Source organism: Zalophus californianus, chromosome 2, assembly GCF_009762305.2.
Source record: "Zalophus californianus isolate mZalCal1 chromosome 2, mZalCal1.pri.v2, whole genome shotgun sequence".
NCBI lineage: Eukaryota > Metazoa > Chordata > Mammalia > Carnivora > Otariidae > Zalophus > Zalophus californianus.
Genome location: NC_045596.1, coordinates 83475309 through 83501890, shown reverse-complemented (window position 1 = coordinate 83501890; position 26582 = coordinate 83475309). Strand labels below are relative to the sequence as shown.

The 26582-nt window shown below is 36.5% G+C and overlaps 1 protein-coding gene across 8 annotated transcripts in view; it reads right to left on the bottom strand.

Annotated features, from left to right (window-relative positions):
* Positions 1 to 24518, bottom strand: part of BANK1 (B cell scaffold protein with ankyrin repeats 1) — a 328778-nt gene extending 304260 nt beyond the window's left edge. For all 8 annotated transcript variants that reach the window (XR_003521018.2, XM_027600223.2, XM_027600221.2 and 5 more), the window contains exon 1: positions 24339 to 24518. Coding sequence is in view for 7 of the 8 variants with exons in the window: in XM_027600223.2 (XP_027456024.1) it covers positions 24339 to 24408 (70 nt within the window). In the remaining variant the exon portion in view is untranslated. The remainder of the gene's footprint in view (positions 1 to 24338) is intronic.
* Between the last annotated feature and the right edge of the window lie 2064 nt (positions 24519 to 26582).

Below are 26582 nucleotides of genomic sequence, written 5' to 3'. Positions count from 1 at the left end.
CATCTGAAGGTCCTTATGAATGAAATATATGTATAGCCTATGAAGTTTCAGTTTTACCTTTGTAAACAAAACAATTCTAGATTTGGGTGCAAAAAAATGACTTCAGTTGAGGAAAGTGGAGATTCACAGCCTCCTATCTGGTTTGTAGACTCCGAGCCCTATGGCTGAGGGAAAGCCATGTCCCTTTGAGAAAGGATTCTTCTATGCTTCTAAACGTATATACAATGAATCTTCCTCTAAGCATTTCTCCAGAGACCTGCAGCTATGTACACTGGGAAAAAGGAATACCCATATTTCCTACTGCCTATTAGTTACTGATCTCCGTTGACACAAATTCCTGAAGACCCAAAATGTCAGTGTGGCACCCTAGTAAGAATGAGAACTTATGGAAATCTTGTCTTGGGTATATTTAACAATATTTCCAGTGGGCCCACAGAAATATCCTGGGCAATACATAATGTCAATACATACACACAGCAAATGGGAGAATCCTTACAGAGAATGAAGATATGGTAGGAAAGGAAATATATAAGTGTCTAGAATTGTTCAACTCCATCCACCCACCACCCACTATCAAAAGCATAAACTAAAACAAATACTATATTCCTGGGATAACTAAAGATTGGTGCCACCGAGAAAGATGTGAAAGATGTGATAGTGATTATATCTTCACATCTTCATTCAACTCATCAGTTTGCCAGTACAAAATAACTGTCGATTTTCATAAACATAATATCAACTGCTGTTTTACACATATTTTTACTGGAACAAATTAACCAGCTTATAGAAACTATATACAGATACTGACCTGGTAAATACTTTTCTTGTAATTGCAGTCAATAAAGATAATAAGCAGTTTGCATTCACCTGGCAGGGACAGGAGCACCTGTCACTGACTTACCTCAAGGCTATGTTCTCTGTCATAATATGGTCTGCAGAAATACTGATATACCATAAGGTATGTCATAATACATATGTGATGTATAATTGATGACATGATTCTAATTAAACTTGCTCATAAAGAGCAAATGCCCTAGAAGCTTTAATATGACACTTACGTACTAAAGTGTGAGCTTTATCACCATGCTGAAGTTCAGTATCCTGCAACATTGGCCAACTTTCTACACAACCAATGGTTTAAGGCATATCAGGATACCCCTGTGTATTGAAAAATAAGTTACTGAATTTTACCACTGGATGGGCCTTTTTGCATTCTGAAGGTAGCATACATATCTGGGTCAGTATCCGGACCACTTACCAGGTAACCAATAAGGATATCAGCTCTGAGTGGGGCCAGATTAAGAAAGAGTTCTACTACAAGGCCAGGTTGCAGTGCAGAGAAGTCATTGGGGCTTTTTAATAATACTATCTCATACTTCTGATAACTCTCAATAAGAAAATCCACAACTCATATCCCTAACTTTTTGGAGAAAGATCATGCCTTATTCTTCCAATGATTCTTTTCTATTTGAAAATTAACTTGTGAGTTATACTTGGGGCCAGATAGACATTAAAGTCTGCCTATAGGACACTAAGTGTTTATGTAGCCTAACTGGTCATTCGTAAACTGGGTGTTATATGACCCACCAAATTATACATTTGGTTGTGAGTAACCATATTCCGTTAGGAAATTGAAATAATAAATACACAACCAGACCCATGTAGGTCTGTATGCGATAAGATCTATGAGCATGTGGCTAAATCTTCTGTGACACCAGCCCACCTTTCCCTCAATACATACTTATAGCCTCATGGAGAATTACTTAACTTGTCAACAGAAAAAAACGAAGCATGACAGCAGTATTTGAATGGGTCTGAAAATATACTGGCAACAGTCCAGAGTGAATGCTTGCTGCATTAGAGCCCATTCATAGCTGTCCGTGAAAGAGAACAGTGACAGGAAATTCTCCCAGTTTGACAGAACTTTGGGTTGTATCTCTTACATGTCTACTTTGATTTGAAGAAAAGACCTGAGCTATTAATCTACTTTCAGTAAAAGAAGAGTGGAAAGAGATAGGTTCATTTCCTAATTAAAATATACAAATGAGGTTACTAATTAAGAAAACATCAAGAAGACATATAGATGGCCAGTAGACATATGAAGAGATGCCCAACATCACTCATCATCAGGGAAATGCAAATCAAAACTACACAGAATCACCTCACATCTGTCAGAATAGCTAAAATCAAAGACATAAGAAACAACAAATGTTGGAGAGGACGTGGAGTAAACCTTGTGCATTGTTTGTGGGGATGCAGACAGGTGCAGCCACCGGGGAAAGCATATGGAGGTCCCTCAAAAAGTTAAAAATAGAACTACCCCACAATCCAGGGTATTCACCCCAAAACCACAAAACACTAATTCAAAGGGATACACAGAGCCCTATGATTATTGCAGCATCATTTGCAATGGTCAAATTATGGAAGCAGCCCAAGTGTCCAGCAACTGATGAATGGATAAAGAAGATGTGGTATATATACACAATGGAATATTATTCAGACAAAAAAATGAATGAAATATTGCCATTTGCAACAACACATAGATGGAGCTAGAGGGTACAAAGCTAAGTGAAATAAGTCAGTCAGAGAAAGACAAATACTCATGACTTATACTCATACTCATATGTGAAATTTAAGAAACAAAACAAATGAGCAAATGGGAAAAAAAGAGAGAAAGAGAGAGACAAACAAACCAAGTAACAGAATCTGAACTACAGAGAACAAATTCTTGGGTACTAGAAGGGAGGTGGGTGACGAATGGGACAAATAAGTGATGGGGATTTAGGAGTGCGCTTGTCATGATGAGCACTGAGTAATGTATAGAATTGTTGAATCACTTATTGTACACCTGAAACTAATATAACACTGTATGTTACCAGTACTGGAATTAAAATAAAAAATTAATAAAAGAAAAAAAGAAAACATATCTGGGCAACATGAGCCTTACAAATTACTTTTTCCATGCAATAATATCATTATATTCTTTGTGACTTATAGAAAGAGAAGATGTATTTGAACTCACGTTTCTCAGTTTTTTTCTGAGTAATTGGACCAGTATAACAAGTATAATTGGACAGTATAACAACCAGTATCACTAATGCCACAATGGTGAATATTTACTGGAGCCACAATAGGCTCAAGGTTTTATCAGTTTTTATACGGTTGTAAGGAAATTCATCTTGGAAATATCTTGCCCTGTGGCAAAGTACTTTCCACAAACATTCAAAGTTCATTTCAAAGAAAAGCATATAATTAAACAAATTTAGGGTACTAAAGGTAGAGATCTTGAAGACATGAAACAGGAGGATATCCTTGAGGAATTACGTCACTAGACTAAATTTACATAACTATATGGGTTTGTCAAATGCATAGAAAAGTACACTAGAAATTTATTTCACTTTAGATTGTACCTCAATATCTGTGACTATAAAAGATAAATTTACTGAGAAATTAATAAAAATTGAAAAACTATGTCCAGAATGGCAACTATTTTAAACTTTATTATTTATTATACACCCATATTACCTAATTCTAAAATATATGAAGACAGAATATGATACAAATCTAAGTTAGTCACTAATAATTTAGTAAATCTCTAATCTAAAAGTTGCATCTTCTTTAAATGACCACGAGACATTAATAGGGACCGGGATTCAGGATAAGCTTGTAACTAGTATCCCAATTCTTACCTATAGTTGTTTTGTTAAGCTTCTGAAGCATACAAGGGCATATGTTCTTGATAGCTCTTGGTCTATGGTCCAAGGTCTTCTGTGTTTGGCTGGGTAACTGTCTAATTCTGAAATTTCATGTTACAAACTCATGGGTATACACCACAGCAGCCATGACAACTTCATCAATAATTAAGGCAATATTTGATTTCCTTTCTGCCTTATTCTTTTGTTTTATTTCTCAATTGCTTAACAACTTAAGGATTGAAGAGGGATATTTATTGTTCTATCCCATCACCATTCCCAATACAAATCTCTGAGTTTTCTTTTACTGGAAAGTGGCTTAACACTTAAATGTAAATGTGACATACTTCAAAGGCTGAAATTCCATTCAATACTAATAATATACAAAGTACAGTCACATTAATTTTATGGTGTATTTTTTTACTCATAGTGTTATAGTTTTAAGAAAAGTTTTCTAACTCATTTAAAAACAAAATTTTAAACTTAAAACACAAGTTAGAATGTTTGAGAGACTTGCCCAAGCTCTCTCAAGATGGCATCAAAGAGTAAGTCACAGAGCTGGGCTTAACTTCACATGGATTACCAGTTCTGGCTTGGGTATCAAGTCATAATGCAGGCAGTATTCTTGAAAAAATGAATTAAACTGCAGTCCCTTCCTTGAGGATTGCAATGGATAAGAGCATAGGGTCAGTTATCAGATTATAAAAAGAGAATTACCTTTAGATACACTGGCAGATCTAATTTTGCTGTCCTAGTTCTGAGCAAGAGAAAATTGTGTTGGTATTCCCTGGTTTCTTTGCTTTCCCTCACTCCCCATTTCTACCTCTTCTTTCCAGAGTGCAATATGATGGCCGTGGGGGGGGCGGGGAAGGACAGCTAGCCATGGCTTAAGAATAATGACCAAATAGCTTGTTTGTCTTCCTGAATTCCTTTCATGGACTTAAGGGGAGATTTAATTGTGCAAATGAATGCTCTGCAGTTCCTATTACTGAAGTATATAAATCAAGGACATGACAAATACACTCCATGTTCTCAAATTCTAACGCAATCTTGCAATGTAATTACATAAGCAAATACTTGATTATCATTTAGACACTAATGTGTTTCAACAGTTTTGTTATGTGCAGAATTATATATGATGTCATAAAATGAGAATATAACTGAGTAAGAACACACCTTTAGCAAAACCCTCTGCAGGAAGTTTATCTCACAACCTGCTATGGGGATTCTAAAACATCTTAGAAATGGCTATACACTAGAAATGTACATACTGAAAGGAAGAATAGGATGATTTTCTACTCATTTGTTGAAAGCAACACCAGCAAGCATGTAAAAACCCACCCCTTCCTGATGTCTGCATCCTCCGCAGCCATTCTTGACTAAAAGGAAACAGCAGACCTAGCAAAGTGTGTCTCCTACCACGCCCAGAAGCAACCCAAAGCCTCTTGGGGCTTCTGCTCTTAGTAAACATGACTTCTGGGTAGAGCTCACACAATAGCAAAGGATCAAAACCCCGGGCACCTCCAGAAAAGTCCTCAACCCTTTTACACATTTGATAAGAGCTACACTGCCCCGTTGTGACTCCATTCTCTCCTCATAATGTGGTCAAGGTATTCCTTGCACCAGAACCACTTTGGGAACTTGGAAAGAATTGGGATTGGGACTTAGAATTAGGATTGGGACTTGGAAAGAATTGGGATTAGGGTTATCATCCATCATACAATGAAATACCCAAAGCAATCCTGGTAATTCTTTAGTCCACTCAAGTTTGAGAATTACTGTAGTCTTTTTTTATATAGACAGCACTTCTAGTACCATATTTGATGATTACAGTTACCATTATTATCTCTCAAGTTCTGCTGATATATAAAAATATAAAGATTTTAGTCTTTTTTAGTGAGAAAAAAAATCCAAGTGGTTTATGTTGTTTATTAAGGAATGAATGCATATGTATAATTTAATTTACTAAAATCATTAACTTGCTCAAAATCTACCTTATTTCACCAATGTGATTTTGTTTGTCATATACAGCCAAATTGTCTGTTTCCAGACAAAGAACCCAATATTTGAAATCATATATCTAAAATTTAGATTATAATACTAAAGTGAATATTGTGTTTATGATGCTTATCCAAAACTATATAAAGTACTATAGATGGTGATGGGGGGAGGATTTATACCGTATGTACTTAAGTAAAATCAATTTTAAAAGTATTCCACTTCATACTAACTTTTATAAAAATTGCTGTTTTACTATTACTAATTACCTTTCTCCACGTGCCATATTAGGAAGATTAACAGCCCAGGCACTAACTTGGTTACAAAAACCAAACCAAAAAAAAAAAAAAAAAATCACGTTCTATTACTTTACCCATGGCTAATATTCTGCACAAGATTAAATACTACACTCTATTCTGAACGGAAATAATGAAGCATAGGAAATTCCTGATGGGGATATTTTCATTAATATTTGACATTTGGAAATGTATAATATAATAAAATCTATGCATGAATTCTTTTAAAAATGTGAACTTTCAGACAAATAGAATTTTAGGTTATGAAGAAACAGAATTTTTACAATTGTTTCTATATTTCTTCTCTCCTATTAAAAATATATAAGGAGAAGCTCTATACCATATAAAGTTTTAAAGATAGAGCTATCAAGGATATATGAAAATAAATGTTTTAAATTTATTCTTAATTTTCATAATCCATTTTATTTATTGAATCTGATTGCTTAGTTACTTACATTTAAACACAGTGTAGAGAAATAGTTATCCAAATACTGAATTTTCCCCTATATTTTTTTCTGAATGCATAAAAATAAGATACTATTAGTATTTAAAAGTTTTACGGCTTGAACTTGAGGAATTCTTATATTTTAATGTAGTTTGCAATCGCAAGCAAAGTTGAAAAAAAGCAACAGACTTAAAAATATATAGAGAGACGTAGGACGCCTGGGTGGCTCATTTGGTTAAGTGTCTGCCTTCGGCTCAGGTCATGATCCCAGGGGCCTGGGATTGAGTCCCGCATCGGGCTCCCTGCTCAGCGGGAAGTCTGCTTCTCCCTCTCCCTCTGTCGCTCCCCCTGTTTGTGCTCTCTGTCTCTCTCTCGCTGACAAATAAATAAAAAAAAAAAAATCTTTAAAAAAAAAAGAGAGACGAATGATACAGTTCATTCACTGGAAATTATTAACACTTCCAGACAGTCATATTTAACACATAATTGTCCCTTCCCTTCTTGATCTTAACCCTCACTGCTTTAACATTATTTTTTAAAATTATTTATTTATTTGTTTGACAGAGGGAGACACAGTGAGAGAGGGAACACAAGCAGGGGGAGTGGGAGAGAGAGAAGCAGGCTTCCCGCGGAGCAGGGAGCCCGACGTGGGGCTCGATCCCAGGACTCTGGGATCGTGACCTGAGCTGAAGGCAGATGCTTAACAACTGAGCCACCCAGGTGCCCCTCTAACATTATTTTTGTTTTAATTTCTTTTTTAAAATGTTTTATTTTAATTCCACTTAGTTAACATACAGTGTGATATTAGTTTCAGGTATAGAGTATAGTGATTCAATAATTCCATTACATCACCTGGTGCTCATTACGACAAGTGCACTCCTTAATCCCCATCACCTATTTAAACTGTTCTAACATTTTATAGTCTCACTCGTTGCTTGGATTTTCAGATCAGGCATTTTGACACTTAGCAGGATATTTTCCATAATCATCCATAAGTATCATAATGTTGCCAACAGTACCTCAATGTCAATTTCATAATCATTTATACCTTTTCACATATTTACTTACTAATCACTTAATGATTATTATTCAAAACAACTATTCAGACTTTAAGAGATATAAAGATTGTGAAGCACAATTCCTGCCCCTAAAGGAACTTACATACTATAAAAAGGAAAGGGATTTTTAGAAATTACCTCAACACAAGGTAGTTGATTATAATATTGCATTAAGACCTGTAGTTGAAGAACCTTTTGACTTTATTTATCCTAGGGTTAGTGTAAAAGTATTACCTTGGAAAGAAAGTATCAATAAATCCTTCAGTATCACAAAATGCAGAATTGAACTATTTACAAATTTGAAAGATTTAAATCTTACAAAATGTCTCTTCTGACATAAAAGAATGAAAATGTATCATGAAATCAATGTGCAAATCACATTGAACATTTCAAAACCATATATACAGGGGCGCCTGGGTGGCTGAGTCGTTAAGTGTCTGCCTTCGGCTCAGGTCATGATCCCAGGGTCCTGGGATCGAGCCCCACATTGAGCCCCACATTGGGCTCCATGCTCCGCGGGAAGCCTGCTTCTCCCCCTCCCCCTCCCCCTGCTTGTGTTCTCTCTCTCGCTGTGTCTCTCTCTGTCAAATGAATAAATAAAGTCTTTAAAAATAAACAACCATATATACAATGTGAACTCTTTTATGAAGGCACACACAAACTCATATAATTCAAGATAAATATTAGCAACACTTATTTCTGAGGGGAAGACTGTTATAATTTTATTCTGATATTATTCTCTATTTTTCAAATGTTTTACAATGCACCCATATTACTTTTATAAGAAAATATCCTTAAAAGTTATTACATATGGTTCTATTCATGGCTAACCAGCCTGGCTCCAACCAAATTTTTATCATTAGGAGAAAACAGTCTCAAAATAATTCTCTATCAGGGTTAAAGATGGTTCATGTTCAGATATTAAATACAGTAGGACCATAAAACAATATTAGTGACCTTTTATAAGGAGTGCACATCTAAATTAATTGTCTCTCAGAGTATCATTGTCCTTCGAAGGGTTGGGACAGAAAAAGCTTTATGTAATGGAAGCAGATGGCATCTAGCACTAAGCCTAGAAGAAGTTTAGCCATATAGAACAGTCCTCACTCCTCAACCTGGTTAAGTTGTTTCTGTTTCTTAACCTGAAAAAATGGAAATACTGATCCCTAATTCCTAGAGAGAAAATCTGAAGCTTGTATGTCAAAGTAGGTCCTGGCATTCAGCAGTTACTGATAAGCGTAGCAGTGATTACGACAATGATGATGATAATTATAAAAAAGGCTACCTAAATATAGCTAGTGCCTAATACATGCCAATGACTGTTCTGGTGTTTTACAAGAATTAACTTCTTTTAACCTCATAACAACCTGTGAACAAGTGCTCTTCCTATCCCATTTTGCACTTGTGGTGCCTGAGGCACTGAGAAAGTAAATACCTTGCCGAAGCTCACAGATCGGTACTAGTAAGAATTGTAATAGCGACAGCATCCAGTAGGATTAATGATAAGGATTATTAAACTGGTAAAAACACCAAAAGTGAACAAAGAATAATGGAAATTCCTTTTTTATTTAACTATAAAAACAACAGTGAATTCCAGAGAGATGTTCCAATAATGAGTAAGGATGTATCTTGCCAAGGATAACCACCTAAGGGTAATATTGATATACTGTTTATATATTCTATAAAAGCTTATTTCCTCATGGTTATATCCACTGTTTTAACTAGACTGATGGCATGTGAAGTCTGATGGATATGGCCCGATCTGTGGTATTCATGCCACTCTTTGTCCTTGTGGTGTCCACGTGTGTTTAAAAATCTGCATTCATTTCCTATTGCTGCTATATAAAATCACCACAAAATTGAGGCATAAAGCAACACAAATTTATTATCTGACAGTTTTTAAGGTTAGAAGTCTGAAATGGGTCTCACTAAGCTAAAATCAAGAAGTTGGCAGGGCTATGTTCCTCTGGAGGCCTTAGGAAAGAATCCATTTACTTGCATTTTCCAGTTTCTAGATGCCATCCACAGCTCCTGGCTCCATTCTGCATCTTCTAGCCAGCAAAATTGGGCTGAGTCCTTCTCATGCTGCCATGTCTCTGGTTCCCCTCTACTGCCTCTCTCTTTCAGTTGTAAGGACCTTTGTGATTGCACTGGGCCCACCTGGATAATCCATGATCACCTCCCCATCTCAAGGTAAACTGATTAGCAATCTTAGTTCTATCTGCAACCTTAATTCTGTTTGCCATGTAACCTACTGTATTCACAGCTCCAGGGATTAAGATGTGCACACCTTAGGGGAGCCATTATTTTGTCTACCAAATATCTGAACACTTCTTTCAGCTCTAGTTCCTTTTCTTCCTTTCCTAAAGCCTTCTGAAGTAAAACAGATGTATGTGCAAGTATACTTTCTGCTTCTCCTCACAGAGTGTTTGCAGGATAACCCTGATTAAATAGTTTAAATGATAATTGTTTAGATTTTTCATTGAATCAAAGTAAATGATACATTAGAAGAATTTTCTAAAGAGTCAATTAGTAAGGGTTTGAAAATTCCTTTGAGGACGCAAAGCATTAGGCAGATACAAAGTATTAGCCTTGCATTTTTAGAGTACTCTTCATTGCAGCCATTTTGCAATATATTTTAATCACATCTGTATTAGTCTTGATGATTTTAAATACCCTAATGGCCTTCATTAAAGACATTGTTTTTCTAGCATTATGTTGTAGATATTTCACTTCCTGTTATTTCATTCACCTCCAAGGACCTTGAAAGCAGCAAAACTTTCTAAAAGTTTACAATTATTAGTTAGAAATTGTGGTTGCCTCTTCTATCCCTTGTAAAGAATGTTTCAATGTTGGTCTATTAATGGGTAACAATATCATATTTTATGTTACTCATTTTCTATTAAAACGACTTTCTATATACATGGCTACTTCATTGACTACAAAAATGGAAATGTCCATATGGGAGGAATGCTTTTCTGACAAGAGTGTACACATGTGTTTGTATGAGAATAAAATGAGTTCATTTCAGAGAGTTACAGAGTGGCTAGGAGGTCAGGCTTTGGAGTCAGGCTGTCTTGGAATCCAAATTCAGCCATCTTTAAGCAAATAATTAACCTCTCTGAGCTTGGATTCCCCACTTGCAACATACAGAAATACCACCTATGAAATTGTTGTTGTGAGACTGTTGTTATGAGAATTAAATGAGATAAACTACGTAGAGAATTTATCACCGTTCGTGACACCTGTAAGTGCTAACTAAAACTGCATTTCACTCTTCTGTAAGGTGAAATTGGCCTTTGGAGGATAGCATTTGCTAGTGGGTGGGATGCCAACTCTTGGAGACACAGTGACAGGGAATCATAGAGAAAGTCATTCACTTTAGAATACTTCTTCAATCCTGAGTCAAGGACAGTGTTTTAGATTGAAGCTCTTGTGACTTCATGAACTCTAACACTATCAAACAGGGGTTGTCCTATGTGCTCAGAACCTGTCCTTACCCATAATTTTTTTCAACATTTTATTTTCAATCTGTTTATTTGTATGGTCACCTTCTCTTTAGGGCAAGTGATAATGATTTTCCATTTATGGTAGTGATATAAATGTTCCTTTAAAATATGTTTAGGCTAAAAAAAAGTTAAAGAAAATTTTTTCTTAAACAAGAGGGTACAGTGGCCAAAAATTTGAGGAAGGTTTTGTGAGAATGACTGAAATTTGCAAAACTCTGTCCCATGGGACTGTACTCATGACTGCACTCTGAAATGAGTAGTGACTTTCTGGAACAGAAGTTATGCATCAAGAATCACCCCCAGTAGTCACAGTAAACACTCTTAGCTATAGTTCACCCTGCTAACTAGTTCTCATAACTAAATTATTCAGATCTCAGCAGTGAAGGTTTTTGAGTCATCTGATGTTCAATTAGAGTGTAGATAAAAAGAAATAGCGCCATTCAGCTTTTCCCATCCTTATTTCACTTAAATACAGTCCCTGGGGCCTGGAGCCACCTTTTTATGTATTTCCTGAACCTAGCACAGATCAAGACTAAATGTTTGAAGAGTGAATGAATAAAGGATAATTACTCCTGTGTAAGACAAAGAGGCGTTAGTCCACTCTTTGTTGATGGATATCCTCAATCCCAAATGCCTAGAGAGAGCAATTTTAATTTCTGTAGTGTTTTTCTCTTAAAATAAGATATTAATTGAGTTATTATTATTATTAGCCAATCATTCTCATGAATAATTAATGTGCTCATCAATATACATACTGTCTCCTGGGCATCAGAGAGTCACATGGTTCATTAGTGACAGAGCCATTACTTGAGCCTGTGCTTTTTATTTATTTTTATTTTTTTAGATTTTTATTTATTTGAGAGAGAGAGCATGTGCAGGGGATGGGGCAGAAGGAAAGGGAGAAGCAGACTCCTCGGTGAGCAGGGAGCCCAATGCAGGCCTCGAGCCCAGGACCCTAGGATCATGACTTGAGCCGAAGGCAGGTGCTTAACCGACTGAGCCACCCAGGTGCCAAATCCTGTGCTGTTTTGACTTCAAATCCAGCACAGTGAATAAGTATTTTCTGTATTATTAAAAACTATTCAGGCTTTCTTTAGGTTATTAATAGTTTTGTATGGAGGACGATCTATTCTTTATCCAATAAATCATTGTGGATTTTCTTTTCTTATCTTTTATTTTTAAACACTGCAATAGATTAATATGAAGAAAGAGCAAGGTTGAAGTATTTATGAATGACAGGTCACCAAACTGCCATACAACTGTAACTTTAAAGTTCATATATAAATATTAAATATATTAACACTACAAAGCTAAACAAGTAAAACTGTTAAAAGTAAACATAGAAAAATAAAAACTACAAGTACATATACCATGTCTCTTCTTATATTTTTCGTCACTGTACATATTTTCAATTATGTGCATGTATTATTCTAGAAAAAAGAATAATAAAACAAAATGATTTCATCTTCTAGATACACAAGGAGGATATTAAATTTCATTTGCTTTTAGACACTAATCATATTTTTTCTATTTGCCCCAGAAGATATTTTAATAAGCTAAATATTCTAAGTTATAGACATTTCAGTAAAAATAAACCAGTTGTTATCAGATTAAAAGTTAATTTGATATTGGAAAATGCCCTAAAAGTATCTTTGTGAAAAAGGTTTTGTGAATTTTTAATATTTTTTTCATAATTAAAGAAAGCCCTTCTGCAAACCAATTTGAAAAAGAAAGCCAAAACCAGGGTTGTTATCTATGGCTAGATTTAAACCTCAGAAGTAGGGCATTCAGAAATGGCTACAACTTCATTTATCCTTTTTCCTATATTAATTTGGCTACTTCACTGTCACTCTTGTGCTACCAACAAATCAGCAAGCATCTATTAATGTGCTTACCTCTGCTAAATGGATGCCAAAGGCTACTCCTTCCTTTAAAGAGCATCCAATCTATGTGAGTAATAAAAAGTCATTGTCATAATAGTGTTATTTACATGCAATGTTGTCAATCTCTAAGACATAAAATTGTCAGCTTAAACTATCTGCATTTATATCAGTTACTGTTTTTTCCATTAGGAAAATATTTCAGGAGTAATTTATTTGGGTGACTCCTAATAACCTATGTTTGCTTCAAAGGTGCATTTCATTGACAAACATTTCTTTCTTTTTTTTTTTTTAATTTTTTTATTGTTATGTTAATCACCATATATTACATCATTAGTTTTTGGTGCAGTGTTCCATGATTCATTGTTTGTTCATAACACCCAGTTCTCCATGCAGAACGTGCCCTCCTCAATGCCCATCACCAGGCTAACCCATCCCCCTACCCCCCTCCCCTCTAGAACCCTCAGTTTGTTTTTCAGAGTCCATCATCTCTCATGGTTCGTCTCCCCCTCTGACAAACATTTCTAACATGGAAACAATCTGGTTATGGCCAGGTAGTCAAATTGATCTTAATTTTGGAGTGTTTTGATGAATAAAATCCCAGTATTTGAACAATGTGAGGCCACTTACACAGCTTACATGATTATTGACATAGTGGCAGGTTTACATAGTCTGACATGTGAAAATATCTGTAAAATCAGTTGCTCAGTTGAGACACATACATGCTACTGAAATACAAACTGCAAAAGCACACATAATCCAAAATATTCTTATATTTAGAATACCGTATGCACGTTCCCAGCTTTTTTTTTTTTTTAAGATTTTATTTATTTGAGAGAGAGAGAGAGAGAGAGAGAGAGAGCATAAGCGGGGCAGGGGCAAAGGGAAAAGCAGAATCCTCAATGAGCAGGGAGCCCGAAGCAGGGCTCGATCCTAGGACCCCAGGATCACAAAGTGAAGGCAGACACTTAACCGACGGAGTCACCCAGGTGCCCCCCACATTCTCAGTTTTATTTCATTCATAGAACTTTACTTTCCTCAACAGATAATCCCCTTCTGATTTCCCTCCCATTTTCTCTGGCACATCCCACAATCAAAGCCTTCATTTGAATAGTCAGAATTAATCATAAGGGAATTAAAGAAATAGGCAAATCATGTGTGCCCTACAGAGCCTGCCAATGTCATTCTCCCTACTCTCTACCCTCTTCTGTTTCTATTCCTAATATAGATCTAGCCCTATCTCCCTCTCACTCAAAAGGTGGTCAGAGCACTGAGGAAAACACAGCTAAAAGCAGTATTACCAATCTCTGGTTTGAAAGAACTAGTCTCTCGAGAACTATTTACCATTTAACAGGGATGAAAACTTGGTGCAAAAAAATCCTTTTTCTCTACCAGTGTTAAGATGACAATGCACTCCATGGTTAAATACATTTGTGAAACAATGAACTAGAGAAAACTGAAGATACATTGTTTTGTTTTGTTTTCAAGATTTTATTTATTTGACAGAGAGAGACACAGCGAGAGAGGGAACACAAGCAGGGGGAGTGGCAGAGGGAGAAGCAGGCTTCCCGCCAAACAGGGAGCCCGACACGGGGCTCGATCCCCGGACTCTGGGATCATGACCCAAGCCGAAGGCAGACGCCCAATGACTGAGCCACCCAGGCGTCCCGAAGATACATTGTTAATTGCAGAATTTCTCAGGCCACTGGAATATCCCAGTATGCACGTTCAAAACTGATTTTACAGAACACTTTTTCCAAGGAACATGCATGCTACACAATACAGTTTGAGCAGCACAATACTAAAGAAAGCAAGCCCTAGGAGTATGAGCTCAGGTTTTTCAGGTATTGGCCATCAGATGAAAGAAGTTATGAGTCACCCTTCCTAATGTCCCTTGTGTCCACCCATTTACTCACCTAGCAACAGCCTTGATAACCGTCAATCACAGAGCACCCACTATGCTGCAAGTCTTACCAAATGCTCTTTCCCCTTTTCATCACGAGGTACAAAGAGATCTTGTAACAGAATTACCTAAAGAATGATTTTTATACGGACCAGATGAGAAAATTATTCTAAGGAGTCATAAAGTAATAAAATATTTGAAAATAATAAAATAAAATATGAACATAATTTTAAATGAATCTTCTATATTTTCCTAAGGAGAAGCAGAAATGAAATGTGTGTTAATTGTTAACTTCTCAGAAGACTGGTCCTCACAAAAGAAACAGAAAAGCTCTCCCTTTCTTTCCATAATTACTAGTGCTTTCTAATTAGTCATAGATTACTCAGAACTAGAAATTTGCTTAGGACGACTTTTCTATTATTCTTCTGACCCTCAAAGATCTAGGTGAGACATTGTATAGATTTAAACTCTTTTGGGAATAAATTGCTTAGACATAATTCAAGCAATTCTGAAAATATCACTAAAGCTTTACCTATATCAACTATTATTTTTACCTATATGAGGATATTAGAAATGCCTTCATCACAAAAGTTAAGAGACTCTGAATCAACTCCACTATGATCCAGTTTCTGTGTGTGTGTTGTTTTTTTCTTTGGGGGGGGGGAGTGGCAGAGGGGATGCACGATAATATATGGATAATATATAATCTTCAAGAATAAAGAAATGAAAAAAATAATCATGTTTTTATTTTTAAATATCACATAAAAACAGAATTCTCAAAATGGGAGATAAGTGTCCTTTACCCATTAACTATTTTCCCTGAAGATAACACACAATTTCACATATAAAATCATATAATTTATTTCCATAGCAGATCATAGGTTTCAACAAGTTCAATCTATAGGGAACACCCAGAGAAACGCATTTGAGATATTACTGTGTTTAATACAGCAATCAGAAAAATTAAACAGGAGAACTGAAAAAACATTTATATAAAGCTCTCCATCTTGAGATTCATAAGTATGTGACAACAGAAGTGCTGAGAAGGAGCCATGTAAACACATTCCTTCTAATAAAGGTGAAATTTGAATGCTGTCTCATGCTGAAAGTAGTAACATTTGCCGTTTGCTAATCACCTGCTATGAATGCTCCGGGCACGTTACAAACAGAATTATATTTAATTATTTCAAAAATAGGTGTGTTACCTAGTTCAGATATAAAGAAATTGGATTTTAGATGAGTAATTTGCTCAAAGTCACAGAATAAGTGACAGTTCCCATGTTTGAGTTGATACAGATAGATATAGATAGTGGTGTAGATAATCCACAAATGTGGACACATGTGGTTGTCTTTAAAATAATATTTATCAATTTTAAATTGGAAAAATGTATAGGAAAACTGGTGGGAGATTAGATCAGTTTGACTGCTCTGTAATACAAATAAAAATCCTGATATATTTTAAACTGCAATTCTATATGCATATCCAAAGGTCTACCTTAAATTTCTTTTAAAAAGGCATTGCATGCTTTTTTTCATTGTAACATCTTATACAGTTTAATACTAAGTAATATAACACTAGATATTTTTCTTCCTATAATTTCAATGTAAAGGTCACAATTAATGATTCAAAGAATAAATTTTGTAAGAAAATTCATTCACACGGGAGGACATTTTAAATACAGAAAGCAGTATCTTGTTGTATTTGTTCACAGAACCAAAACAGGAAAGTTCAACTTTCATGTGGTTATAACATGAATGAGTGGAAAGTTTCCAACTTTATCATTTGATTTAAATAAACCAAGTTACTATATATTTCTTTTGAAACCTCGGACCTTTCATACACAGAATTTTCTACTCAAATTGATCCAATAGAAGATTTAAGAGCATTTAAAGTTGACTCTCCCCAAATAAGTATATAAACATAATACCATTCCGATGGAATGAAAGGCATCTATTTTTGTTGGTGCAGATCCAGCAAATAGGAGATGGCTGATGAGCCAGAAATTCTTGGGATCCTGGCACCAGTCTGTTCCAGGTGCCAACAGCTGGTTCAGTGCCTTCAGATTCCCCAGCTTCCTGATGGTGATAAAATAGCAGATCCCCCTGACTAGTTATGAAAACTGGTTCCCATAACCTTGTTAGGAAAATGATTCCTGATGGCCCAGACTAGAGATTGCTCCCAAACCCCTTGCATCAATTACGTAAAAACCTAATTTCCTATATCAAACTTCTTTCTGTTTAAAATGGCTAGATTGCTTTCATTAAATTCCTCTAAATCAGGTGTTATACAACATTCCATTTGTTTCATGGAAGGAGAAGTAGATAAAATAATCTCTAAATGGAAGTGGATGAATGGAAGAATAATAATAAATAAGAAAATTATGGAAAAGAAGATCTCTTGGGAGAACTTTCCTTAGCGGATATTGGCTTGGACATAAACACACTAGGGGAATAGAATAGAGAGATCAGAATTCAGATTCTAAGATATATAAGACTTCGTTGTATGGCAAAGAGGGTACAGCCGACACCTGACCAATGTGGGGGTTAGAGGCACCAGCCTCCCATGCAGTCGAAAATACTGCGTCTAACTTGTGACTCCCCAAAAACTTAACCACCAATAGCCTACTATTGACCGGAGGCCTTATCAATAACATAAACAGTTGATTAACACAGTTTGTATGCTATATGTATTATATACTATATTCTTACAATAACATAAGCTAAAGAAAAGAAAATCATATGGAAGAGACAACACATTTACAGTACTATATTGTATCAAAAAAAAAAAAAAAACACACATACATAAGTGGATCCACACAGTTCAAATCCATGTTAAGGGTCAACTGTATTTCAGTTTACTGGGAAAAGTATGGTTCATATAATAAATGCTGATTTCTCAACTGCTATCCTTATTTTGAAAAACTTAATCCCCCAGGGGGACTGAGATAATAGCTAGTAAACTATGCTACTTTTATGCCTCCGCTTCCTCTTTTACTAAGATAAATGTCATAGGCATTCTCTCCCTCTGTATGCCCCAATTCAAATACATTTTTAAAATTTGCCAAAAACAGTATGCTATCAATTTTTAAGTGAAAACATACTACTAAAAACATTTAAAAACACTACTGTTATAATTTTATAATTAATACAGTTTTACAACTACATAATTCAAAATTCTAAACTTAAGAGTGCTTAACTCTTAGAATATTAATCTCTGAGTGCATTATTTCCTCACCAACTCTAGGGACTTCAAGTTTAGAGACAAAAATAACTGCATGGATTTTCTTCAAATTTCAGTACTAAAGCAAGATAATTCCAAATATTCTTATCAGGAGGACTACTAGACTTATAAGTCACCCTATTCTCAGTGCATGAAAGATGTAACTCACAGATTGTTTAACTTTGAATGGAAGATGCATAGCAGACATCATTTTAACAAAAACAACTTTCTAAAAGAGAAGATTTACAGAAGCAGAAGAGGCAGTATTTGAGAAATAAAGGCATCCTAGTCCAAAATCTTCTTTTCCTCCAAAAAAAGAGAAACTCGTTCAAACTAGCTCACCTAAAAAGAAGGTAATTGTAAGGATACTGCAGGCATTTTATGGCGACCAGATCACAAAAAGAAGTGCAGCTGGGTCTCAAATGGGCTGGAAATGAAAAGTCAGAAAATAAGACTACTCCCTCTTTCCGTCCTCCTCAAGTCCCTCAACTCATCTTTCCAATCATCCATTGTGGACAAGTCAACGGGCTGTCATCCTCTGTTATGTGCCATCACACATTACCCTTCCACTGACAACAGTCTCATTCTCTGTTTTTGAAAGGAAAGGCTTTGTTGAGTTCAACCAATCTGCAAAAGCCAGACAACACTCATCGTTGGCCAGTAAGCCAAAGCAGCAAGCTGTCTCTGAATTTAGTGCCCATTCTTGACCCAAGTGACTGTTTCCAAGAATCTGAATGATACATGGTTTTACCCATTTAGCATGGGTACAGATGGACAGGACATGATGAAGAATGGGTCTCTGGTCTATAGAGAAGTGCCTGAAGTAGTGAAAGTTCTAAAGTTTTACTGAAAAGTGATGAGAAAATTAAGGAAATTATCTCATTAACTGAAATGAAGGGGGAATTTTGCTTCAGTTTTATCTCACTGACTTTCTTATTAGTGACCCAGTAGTTCACTAATCGTACTAAAATGCAGTTGTCTCCTGAGATTTTATATCAGTCTATTAAATCGAAATAAAATGCGATCAACCAATGAGGAAAATGTGTAAATCTTAGGGATTCTTCACACAGCCTCAAGAAATACTCTACAGATTGTCATTCTAGTGACATGATTGTATAGAATCATACCACTTTGATATGGTATGTTTCTTCCCCACATCTCCAGTGTGGGTGCTTCCCCACTCTCTATACCCTCCCTAAAAAGATATGATGACTTAGAAGTTACAACTTTAATAGTTTAGAAAAGCTCTTGTAGGAAAAGAAATAACACAATGAATTATTACATACTTTCATATAATTGTACTGAACAATATAACTTCTTATTCAAAGTAGGTGCTAATCTTCTGATGCTCTCACTTATCCAGGTAATGTGATATCCGTATCATATGAATTCAAAGTAGTTAACACAATAAATGCAGTCTTAAAAGAAGGCCAGGATTTTAAGTGGTCTTGGTACTATGTTATTTTTCTGAGAGTTAGGCATGATCCTTCTTATGGCTAAGTTAGAACAAAAAATGAATGGAATATTGATCCTTACCAAAGGGTGAGACTTAGTCTTCAGCATGGATCATAACCAAAAAATGAGGCACACAGTAAATGAAATTCCAAGTCAGAAACTGTTCTTGTACTTTTTAGAATCTCTTTATAAAGTGGAACACATTAAAAATGAAAGCATGGGAATTACTAACACAGAAAAGCAGTATAAGAGCTTAAAAGAAAGGAAAATACGACACACAGTGTGATAAAACATGACTTATTTTAATTAACTGGATACACAGGAAATCTTATAAAAGACCACAAGGGGAGCTGCCTGGGTGGCTCAGTCGTTAAGCGTCTGCCTTCGGCTCAGGTCATGGTCCCAGGGTCCTGGGATGGAGCCCCGCATCGGGCTCCCTGCTCTGCAGGAAGCCTGCTTCTCCCTCTCCCACTCCCCCTTGCTTGTGTTCCCTCTTTCGCTATGTCTCTCTCTTTCGAATAAATAAATACATAAAATCTTTAAAAAAAAAAAAGAAAAGAAAACAGATTTAAAAAAAAAAGACCACAAGGAATTGAAAAATTACTTCTAATGATTACAAAGGGAAGTGGTCTTTTTGGATTATTTCAATGTGGAGCACTTGAAAACAACAAAGGAATTTCTGTTCAGTGGTAAATGTCTAAAAAAATCATTCTTTTTCTCTGAGTGAAAAATAACTACAAGAGGGGTATAATTCCATATAATATCTGGTATTTTTACCACCTGGGCTATTTCAATGTCTGCAGTGAAACTTAAGATACTATTCTTTATATTTAGAACAGGAAAGAATTACAAGGCCATATAACAACTTATTTTTAAATAATAACTTCTGGAATGTTTGCCCTTCCTATTCTTATTTCATAGCTGTCTCTGAAATTACTGTAAGATATTCTATAATATATAAAGAAAGTAATAAAATAGCAATGAAACTCAGGCAATCAGGTGACAGTTATTTAAATTCTTAAAACCTGCAACTTATATTTGGCAGGAATAATATTCTTTACATTGGACTTTTTTTTAACCAAACAGTAAATATTTTGGTAAAGTAGCTTCTCCATCTCTATCCCATAATTTTCAGCTTGATCCTTACTTTTCCACATATATTTACACACGTATATTTTTAACTGGGTCACAACTGGTACTCTGTGATAATGGGAAAATAAAACATGCTCTCATTTTTGTTCTATTAAATTCCAATTTTATTCTTTCCTGTAAATGCCCTAGTCTAACGCCCTTTCAATCAATTTATCCTTAGTTCTCATTGTGGGTTCTTTTTTTTCTCCTCTCAGAACTATTAGCCATAATATTTCTCCAAGGATATAGCAGTATCTTTCTACAGGAAGCCATATTCCCTCATTTGTTTTATGTGGGAGCTTGATGGCTTCATTCAAGTTTTCCCCCAATTCAAGAGAGTTTGTTTTCTCAATAAAAACTGTCTTTTATACGTAAGTATGGCACCATTGACCAATGACCTAAGAATTAAAATAATAGCTAACATGTGTTAAGCAATTACTATTTGCTATGGCACCCTGAAAATCACTTCACATGCATTTTCTCTTTTAATCCTCAAAACCACTCTCTCAAATGAGTGTTATTGTTCTCTCCACTTTTGCTTTTTAAATGGATAAACTGAGATAATGACAGATTTAGTTATTTATCCAAAATCAAACAGCAAGTAAGTAATAAAGCTAGACTGATGATGTGAGGCAGTCTGAGTCCAGAGGCCATCATAAGTAGGGCATGATCACCTACAATATCTTCCAGATTGATGTTGTGAAAAAATTCCTCTGATTTTCCAAGTATACACCACATACACTGCCGTTTAAGTCTAAAACTCTAAGCAATTAGATATTGTAGAATTATTCCACGTTAAAATGAAAGTGCCCTAAGAGAGCTACCTCTCTTTAAAATCTCAGCAAAAATAACCCTATCGGAACATTTCTAGCTGGTCTAAAGGAGGCAAGTTTTACCAGTCACCAGAATAGAACCAGGGTATTTCCTTGGAATGAGAAATCAAGGTTATTTGCTATGTTGGAAGAGTGCTATCAGAATAAAAAGCTCCAAATCCTCAAGAACTTCAAGACAAAGAGAGAACTATGATGTCCCTCACAAGTTATATATAAGCATCTAGCACGTGGTGAGACAGGGTAGGTGCCATCTCTTTTTAAACTAATTATTTAACTCTCTTCATCGAAGGCATCAAATAATGTTTATAAAAAATACAAAAACTATGGGGTGGGGAATAATCTGCGCTTTAATAAATAAACAATCCTTATCGAAGGTTAGCAGTGAAAATTAAATTTGTTTTAAAATCACTGGTTTTGGGATAAAGCAAAGGAGAAATTTCTCATTTGGACATCGGAGGACAGTATCTAGTTAAATATAAACCAGAAAAATACATTCTAAATGGAATTTTCATCTATTGTGCAACGTTTTTACATTGTTTTAGTACAGGCTATCCTATCTTTCCTGCTTCCATTAAAAGACAAGTTGGAGGAGCGCCTGGGTGGCTCAGTCGTTAAGCGTCTGCCTTCAGCTCAGGTCATGATCCCAGGGTCCTGGGATGGAGCCCCGCATCGGGCTTCCTGCTCAGCGGGAAGCCTGCTTCTCCCTCTCCCACTCCCCCTGCTTGTATTCCCTCTCTTGCTGTGTCTCTCTCTATCAAAATAAATAAATAAAATCTTTAAAAAAAATAAAAGACAAGTTGGATACTCATCGATCTTTCTGGTGGCACCATACACAGGTATCATTATAATATACCATACACCTACTGCTAGAAATATAAAATCTTTATAGGCATGAAACTGTTTACCATTTATTTATTTATTTATTTATTTATTTTTTTAAAGATTTTATTTATTTATTTGAGAGAGAGAATGAGAGATAGAAAGCACGAGAAGGAAGAGGGTCAGAGGGAGAAGCAGACTCCCCGCTGAGCAGGGAGCCCGATGCGGGACTCGATCCCGGGACTCCAGATTCATGACCTGAGCCGAAGGCAGTCGCTTAACCAACTGAGCCACCCAGGCGCCCGAAACTGTTTACCATTTTATACTCATATTACTATACAACTTTTGTAGGGGAATAAAAGATTGTTGGTGAAGTGATGAATAGATGATCTTCAAATAATGACTAGTTATAGAACCATGGGAAAATCACTACTTGGGTCACAGCTTTCACTTCTCTAAAATGAAGTTGGATTAACTTTACCACAGTGTGTCATGTTAAGCTAAAATCTACCATGCTGTGGAAACGCTTGTCCAAAGCAGACAGAGAGGTCACACAAAAAAGTTCTCCATATGTTAAAAGAATTAATCAGAACTAGTTCTCATAGAAGGCTACTCATAGCCAGGACTAGGTATGCGTTAGTATCAAAAGATAGTTCCTTATAAGAAAAATATTTCACGGGTGCCTGGGTGGTTGGTTAAGCGTCTGCCTTTGACTCAGGTCATCATCCCAGGATCCTGGGATGGAACCCTCCATCGGGCTCCCTGCTCAGCATCTGCTTCTCCCTCTCACTCTCCCTCTGTGCTCTCTCTCTCAAATACATAAAATCTTTAAAAAAAAAAAAAAAAAGAAAAAATTCATTATCTTGGCCAAAGGAGGTAAATGAAACAAGTGATAAATACCATATTGGGAAGGACAAAAGTAAATGGGGGAAAAACACACAGAAGGAAGAGGAATAATCAGAATGAGCTAACAGCTGGATCACATCACTCTAGCATTATTCACAATAGAAAGTACCTCAAAGTATTCTTGACTATGAAGTGGAATAAAAAGTCACTTTCTGGCTAAACTGTTCAATCAAGAAGTTTGAACAAACTGTAGCCCATTCTGTTTAAATAAATTGTCAGGCTGAAATCACAAATGATAACATATTAAGATATCAAGGGCTCTAATTCCTTTCTTGTCTTTTAAATCATCACAAACATACTTCCCATTTTAAGAAAGGCAGTCTTTTAAAATCTATATATTAAAAATAAACACTAGCCAAGAGAAGCAGCATTACCTCAAAAAATGCTGGTAAGCTATGAGAAATTCTATTCAGCAAATTAGTATTTTCACTCAGATTTTCTTGTTGCATTTCTCACCGTGAACAACTCCAGCAATCTTAATACCCAAGCGAAGGCTTTCTCAAAAATTTCAAAACTGAATACTTCATTATAAAGTTCACAAATGCATTTGCAACACTCAAAAAGTACTGAGGGCAACCGCCTTAACGTCCATTTGATCTATAAATCCAGTTACGTATTCAACATTGACCGTTTCTGCTTTTAACAAGTTAGCAAAATCTGCGGAGTGAAGAGGCTCTACACAGAGTAACCTGTCAGATCAGCGGATTACAGTCCATCCTAGCAATTTACCGGGTTGGATTTTGTAAGGCCGGGCAGATAAACCGGACAAGCAGTTTTGCAATAATAACATGTTGACAGAATTTTTAGAATTACGCAGGACTTTAAAACACACGCTTAACTTTAAAACCCGTCCCAAGGTGATTGGAGAAACTGGAGGCCCCTATCCCAGGTGCTCTGGAAAGTTCCAAGCACTCCGAAGTCGGCGGTCCACGCGGATCCGAACACAGAACGCTCCCACCTCGTCCCGGCCAGACTGCCCCTCAAAGACGCCCGCCACGGAGGGGCCGGGCCACCGGCTGAGCGGCAGCCCGCGGCGGGAAGAAGGGGCTAGCCCTGGTGCCCCGGTCCCCGAGGCGCGCTCGCGTCAGCGGCTGCAGCGCAGTGGTCGCCGAGGGGAAGGGCGCTCGGTCTACGCCGAGCCCCGGAGCCCGGCGGGCCATCCCCTCCGGCTGCCCGCACGCGCGAACACCCACCTGGGGGCGCTGGGCCGCCGGAGGCCCGCTCCCGGCTCCCGCCCGTGCGCACCGACGCCGCCGGCCGCATCGCAGCGGCCGAAGCCAGGCAGCCTGCGGACAGATGCCCGCGGAGCCTCGGAGTACGCTGCCGGAGCTGCTCCGCGAGCTCGCCTCTCCGCCACCGCCCCTCTTCAGAGCACCCCCGGCGGTTGTGGCCAGCGGGTCCGGAAACGCAGCCCCCGGGCTCAGGCCACAGGGCCACCGCCCGGCCTCGCTGGGAGGCTGAGGAAGTGAAACTGCCCTGGGGCTTGCGCTCGCCTGCTTTTTAGGCTGCTCGGGTTTCTCCTAACACTTTCTGGTCCTGTTCCCTCCTCACCTTTTCACTCGGAATACCTGAGAGCAACGTTACCTGTTACTGCAACTCTTGACCCATGCTAGATCTTCCACCATGCCCCCACTTGCGGGAAGAAATAGGGATACCAGAAGTCGACACTTGCTGGGAAAGGGGAGAAATAGATATATAGATCTGGTTATTTAAAGATACAAAGTTGCAGATGTAGACATACAAGTTGAATGTTTTTAATATTTCATTTTGCCCAGACTTTGTAGCCTAGAATCATAAAGTGGTTTAAAATCCCGTATAAAATTTATTTCCCTCTCCTGCTCCAAGGCAGAACTGGTTCCAGGAAAAAATTAGATATGGATTGAAATAGGTTCTCCAAATAAGAGTTTACTTTGCTTGCTTTGAAGACAGAAATACTAAGACTTTTCCCAGAGCCTTAATATAAATGTCCCTTCTCTCAAGATCTCTAAATTAGTAATATACATTTGAAATTGAAAATACCTTTGAAGATCAAATTGAAGATTTGGTAATAATTCATGGCTTAAATGTCCCTCTCCCTTTTTTTAGAAAATAAATCTAAAAGGGAGAGCTGTGTAGCAACTATTTATCTCATGCAGTCTTTTTTAGTATCCAAAGTATCCAAAATGTTAGCTTTTCTCAAATAACGCAATTTGTTTTTATAGTTTATACCATAATGAAGAAACCTTGGAGAAATATGTGAAATGACAGCAAATTTGAAACTATCACAGATATATTTTTCTGCTCTCCAATATTTCCTTTAATGTCATTATTAACTTTAAGTTGATTTTCTGTATTTGAAATAATATAGCAAGAGATTTTATCTAATTCATGAAATAATATATTGAGAAGTTTGTTGTCTTCTATAAATACCTGTTTACTAAGAGATCTCAGTACAATAAGGTAAAGACAGAGGGTTTGGTTTGCAGGGAACATATAAACCCTTGGAAAATATTTTTAGAAATTCAATTCTTAGGAATATGTGATTCTTTTTAAAACAACGCACTGAGGAGACAATGTCCTAACTGATACATTTGCATATATATTCATATATGTATATGTGTGTGTCATATATATATATGTATATGTCTGTGTGTCTATATATAGAGAGAGAGAGAGACACACACACACAATCTTAGACTATATATTCTTCACAAATACTTCAATGATGATTTTGAGGAGGAAGGAAGAGACATAAACATTCCACCTTATGCTTCCCAATTAAGGGTCCAAATCTTCAAAGGCATTTCAGTTCGTTCCATGGAAATACACAATGCTCACTCCCTCTATGTGCACAAAGATTTGTTAATAAGGATAGTCTCCAGATAGCAAATTGTATCTGTCACATGTATGGAGTCACTTTCCTGTAGGAAGAGCCCTGGACTGGAAATCAGAAGGCTATGGTTGCCATCTTGCCTGTCCACCTTGCTATCTGGGCAACCAGGGCAATTCTGAATGTTGCTGAGCCTTGTACAATCGCTAAACGAGGAACTTGAAGTAATTATATTCAACTCTCTGCTAGCTCTACAATTTTATGATACTGTTTTCTCTAATACACATAGAATAAGATGTAAAATACACAAGAAAATTAAGTATATTTTCAGATCATCACTTGGACAATTTACATCAATATAATCCTGGTAAACGGAAAAATGAAATAAAAAATGTGTTTAAAATTTGGGGCTGATTTTTAAAACTATTTTACAAGGCTTTGTGCTAGAAAATACTAAAAAATCCTCCACTAAAGTTCAAAAATTATTCCAGCTTTGTTTTTATTTTAGGTATCTTGTTCAAAGTTATGAAGTAATGTTGAGTTCCTTTACCTCTTTATTCTTGTGTTTCATTACCGTTGCTGTTAGCAGCTACCCTATTTTGTTTTGTATTCTGTGTGCCAAACACTA